The sequence below is a fragment of the Procambarus clarkii genome, chromosome 89 (assembly GCF_040958095.1).
Source record: "Procambarus clarkii isolate CNS0578487 chromosome 89, FALCON_Pclarkii_2.0, whole genome shotgun sequence".
In the NCBI taxonomy this organism is placed as follows: Eukaryota; Metazoa; Arthropoda; class Malacostraca; order Decapoda; family Cambaridae; genus Procambarus; species Procambarus clarkii.
The window spans coordinates 9,339,022-9,343,735 of NC_091238.1; the positions used below are offsets into that span (position 1 = coordinate 9,339,022).

General features: G+C 58.4%; 1 protein-coding gene across 2 annotated transcripts in view; it reads left to right on the forward strand.

The window, feature by feature from the left end:
- The first annotated feature begins 248 nt into the window (after nucleotides 1-248).
- Nucleotides 249-4,714, forward strand: part of LOC123773411 (ethanolamine-phosphate phospho-lyase) — a 58,356-nt gene continuing 53,890 nt past the window's right edge. For both annotated transcript variants that reach the window (XM_045767162.2, XM_069317941.1), the window contains exon 1: nucleotides 249-374. In XM_045767162.2, the coding sequence (XP_045623118.2) occupies nucleotides 313-374 (62 nt within the window). In that variant the 5' untranslated portion in view covers nucleotides 249-312. The remainder of the gene's footprint in view (nucleotides 375-4,714) is intronic.

A 4,714-nucleotide genomic window follows, 5' to 3' on the forward strand; every position in this document is an offset into this window, starting at 1 on the left:
AGCCCAGTAGGCTCAGGAACCTGTACACCAGTTGATTGACGATTGAGAGGTGGGACCAAAGAGCCAGAGCACAACCAAGTGAGTACACGTGAGGAGGAGGGGAGGGGGCGTTGTAGGAAAGGTTCAGTACCGCAGGGGGGGGGGGAGGGGGGAGGGGGTGGTCATTGTAGGAAAGGTTCCCTAAGACGGGGCGGGGGTGGGGGGTGGTGGGGAGGGGGGGGTGTCGTGTACGGTGCCAGCTGGCAGGTGTCACGGTACACGGGGAGTCAGTAGGCTCCTGGCTGCCGTGGGGAGAGGACACGCGCCGCCACCATGGCCACCCGGCAGATCATCAGCAAGGAGACAACCCTAGAACTGAGGAAGAGGCACATAGGGTAGGTGACCTCACTAACACTACCACACTACACACACCTTAATGGCCCTGTCTTAACTACCCGGTCATCGTTAACTTACACACAACTTGGTCATTATGGCGGTTTTCTTGGCGAGAAAATTATCTTAGAAAACAATAAAATGGTAAGTGTTTTTTCGGTAGTGCAGAATGTTAAATATTATGTTATTGGTGGTGTGTCACTGTTCACCGTGGTCTGGTGGTGGTGGTGGTGTGTCACTGTTCACCGTGGTCTGGTGGTGGTGGTGGTGTGTCACTGTTCACCGTGGTCTGGTGGTGGTGGTGGTGGTGTGTCACTGTTCACCGTGGTCTGGTGGTGGTGGTGGTGTGTCACTGTTCACCGTGGTCTGGTGGTGGTGGTGGTGGTGTGTCACTGTTCACCGTGGTCTGGTGGTGGTGGTGGTGTGTCACTGTTCACCGTGGTCTGGTGGTGGTGGTGGTCGTGTGTCACTGTTCACCGTGGTCTGGTGGTGGTGGTGGTGTGTCACTGTTCACCGTGGTCTGGTGGTGGTGGTGGTGTGTCACTGTTCACCGTGGTCTGGTGGTGGTGGTGGTGTGTCACTGTTCACCGTGGTCTGGTGGTGGTGGTGGTGTGTCACTGTTCACCGTGGTCTGGTGGTGGTGGTGGTGGTGTGTCACTGTTCACCGTGGTCTGGTGGTGGTGTGTCACTGTTCACCGTGGTCTGGTGGTGGTGTGTCACTGTTCACGGTGGTCTGGTGGTGGTGGTGGTGAGTCACTGTTCACCGTGGTCTGGTGGTGGTGGTGGTGGTGTGTCACTGTTCACCGTGGTCTGGTGGTGGTGGTGGTGTGTCACTGTTCACCGTGGTCTGGTGGTGGTGTGTCACTGTTCACCGTGGTCTGGTGGTGGTGTGTCACTGTTCACCGTGGTCTGGTGGTGGTGTGTCACTGTTCACGGTGGTCTGATGGTGGTGGTGGTGTGTCACTGTTCACCGTGGTCTGGTGGTGGTGGTGGTGGTGGTGGTGTGTCACTGTTCACCGTGGTCTGGTGGTGGTGTGTCACTGTTCACCGTGGTCTGGTGGTGGTGTGTCACTGTTCACGGTGGTCTGGTGGTGGTGGTGGTGAGTCACTGTTCACCGTGGTCTGGTGGTGGTGGTGTGTCACTGTTCACCGTGGTCTGGTGGTGGTGGTGGTGTGTCACTGTTCACCGTGGTCTGGTGGTGGTGGTGGTGGTGTGTCACTGTTCACCGTGGTCTGGTGGTGGTGGTGGTGGTGTGTCACTGTTCACCGTGGTCTGGTGGTGGTGGTGGTGTGTCACTGTTCACCGTGGTCTGGTGGTGGTGTGTCACTGTTCACGGTGGTCTGGTGGTGGTGGTGGTGTGTCACTGTTCACCGTGGTCTGGTGGTGGTGTGTCACTGTTCACGGTGGTCTGGTGGTGGTGGTGGTGAGTCACTGTTCACCGTGGTCTGGTGGTGGTGTGTCACTGTTCACGGTGGTCTGGTGGTGGTGGTGGTGTGTCACTGTTCACCGTGGTCTGGTGGTGGTGGTGGTGTGTCACTGTTCACCGTGGTCTGGTGGTGGTGGTGTGTCACTGTTCACCGTGGTCTGGTGGTGGTGGTGGTGAGTAACTGTTCACCGTGGTCTGGTGGTGGTGTGTCACTGTTCACCGTGGTCTGGTGGTGGTGTTGGTGAGTCACTGTTCACCGTGGTCTGGTGGTGGTGGTGTGTCACTGTTCACCGTGGTCTGGTGGTGGTGGTGGTGTGTCACTGTTCACCGTGGTCTGGTGGTGGTGGTGTGTCACTGTTCACCGTGGTCTGGTGGTGGTGGTGGTGAGTCACTGTTCACCGTGGTCTGGTGGTGGTGTGTCACTGTTCACGGTGGTCTGGTGGTGGTGGTGGTGTGTCACTGTTCACCGTGGTCTGGTGGTGGTGGTGGTGTGTCACTGTTCACCGTGGTCTGGTGGTGGTGGTGGTGTGTCACTGTTCACCGTGGTCTGGTGGTGGTGGTGGTGTGTCACTGTTCACCGTGGTCTGGTGGTGGTGTGTCACTGTTCACGGTGGTCTGGTGGTGGTGGTGGTGAGTCACTGTTCACCGTGGTCTGGTGGTGGTGTGTCACTGTTCACGGTGGTCTGGTGGTGGTGGTGGTGAGTCACTGTTCACCGTGGTCTGGTGGTGGTGTGTCACTGTTCACGGTGGTCTGGTGGTGGTGGTGGTGTGTCACTGTTCACCGTGGTCTGGTGGTGGTGGTGGTGTGTCACTGTTCACCGTGGTCTGGTGGTGGTGGTGGTGTGTCACTGTTCACCGTGGTCTGGTAGTGGTGGTGGTGTGTCACTGTTCACCGTGGTCTGGTGGTGGTGGTGGTGTGTCACTGTTCACCGTGGTCTGGTGGTGGTGGTGGTGTGTCACTGTTCACCGTGGTCTGGTGGTGGTGTGTCACTGTTCACGGTGGTCTGGTGGTGGTGGTGGTGAGTCACTGTTCACCTTGGTCTGGTGGTGGTGTGTCACTGTTCACGGTGGTCTGGTGGTGGTGTGTCACTGTTCACCGTGGTCTGGTGGTGGTGTGTCACTGTTCACCGTGGTCTGGTGGTGGTGTGTCACTGTTCACCGTGGTCTGGTGGTGGTGTGTCACTGTTCACGGTGGTCTGGTGGTGGTGGTGGTGTGTCACTGTTCACCGTGGTCTGGTGGTGGTGGTGGTGTGTCACTGTTCACCGTGGTCTGGTGGTGGTGGTGGTGTGTCACTGTTCACCGTGGTCTGGTGGTGGTGTGTCACTGTCCACCGTGGTCTGGTGGTGGTGTGTCACTGTTCACCGTGGTCTGGTGGTGGTGTGTCACTGTCCACCGTGGTCTGGTGGTGGTGTGTCACTGTTCACCGTGGTCTGGTGGTGGTGGTGGTGTGTCACTGTCCACCGTGGTCTGGTGGTGGTGTGTCACTGTCCACCGTGGTCTGGTGGTGGTGTGTCACTGTTCACCGTGGTCTGGTGGTGGTGTGTCACTGTCCACCGTGGTCTGGTGGTGGTGTGTCACTGTTCACCGTGGTCTGGTGGTGGTGTGTCACTGTTCACCGTGGTCTGGTGGTGGTGTGTCACTGTTCACCGTGGTCTGGTGGTGGTGTGTCACTGTTCACCGTGGTCTGGTGGTGGTGTGTCACTGTTCACCGTGGTCTGGTGGTGGTGTGTCACTGTTCACCGTGGTCTGGTGGTGGTGTGTCACTGTTCACCGTGGTCTGGTGGTGGTGTGTCACTGTTCACCGTGGTCTGGTGGTGGTGTGTCACTGTTCACGGTGGTCTGGTGGTGGTGTGTCACTGTTCACCGTGGTCTGGTGGTGGTGTGTCACTGTTCACGGTGGTCTGGTGGTGGTGTGTCACTGTTCACCGTGGTCTGGTGGTGGTGTGTCACGGTTCACCGTGGTCTGGTGGTGGTGTGTCACTGTTCACCGTGGTCTGGTGGTGGTGGTGGTGGTGTGTCACTGTTCACCGTGGTCTGGTGGTGGTGGTGGTGTGTCACTGTTCACCGTGGTCTGGTGGTGGTGTGTCACTGTTCACGGTGGTCTGATGGTGGTGGTGGTGTGTCACTGTTCACCGTGGTCTGGTGGTGGTGGTGGTGGTGGTGGTGTGTCACTGTTCACCGTGGTCTGGTGGTGGTGTGTCACTGTTCACCGTGGTCTGGTGGTGGTGTGTCACTGTTCACGGTGGTCTGGTGGTGGTGGTGGTGAGTCACTGTTCACCGTGGTCTGGTGGTGGTGGTGTGTCACTGTTCACCGTGGTCTGGTGGTGGTGGTGGTGTGTCACTGTTCACCGTGGTCTGGTGGTGGTGGTGGTGGTGTGTCACTGTTCACCGTGGTCTGGTGGTGGTGGTGGTGGTGTGTCACTGTTCACCGTGGTCTGGTGGTGGTGGTGGTGTGTCACTGTTCACCGTGGTCTGGTGGTGGTGTGTCACTGTTCACGGTGGTCTGGTGGTGGTGGTGGTGTGTCACTGTTCACCGTGGTCTGGTGGTGGTGTGTCACTGTTCACGGTGGTCTGGTGGTGGTGGTGGTGAGTCACTGTTCACCGTGGTCTGGTGGTGGTGTGTCACTGTTCACGGTGGTCTGGTGGTGGTGGTGTGTCACTGTTCACCGTGGTCTGGTGGTGGTGGTGGTGTGTCACTGTTCACCGTGGTCTGGTGGTGGTGGTGTGTCACTGTTCACCGTGGTCTGGTGGTGGTGGTGGTGAGTAACTGTTCACCGTGGTCTGGTGGTGGTGTGTCACTGTTCACCGTGGTCTGGTGGTGGTGTTGGTGAGTCACTGTTCACCGTGGTCTGGTGGTGGTGGTGTGTCACTGTTCACCGTGGTCTGGTGGTGGTGGTGGTGTGTCACTGTTCAC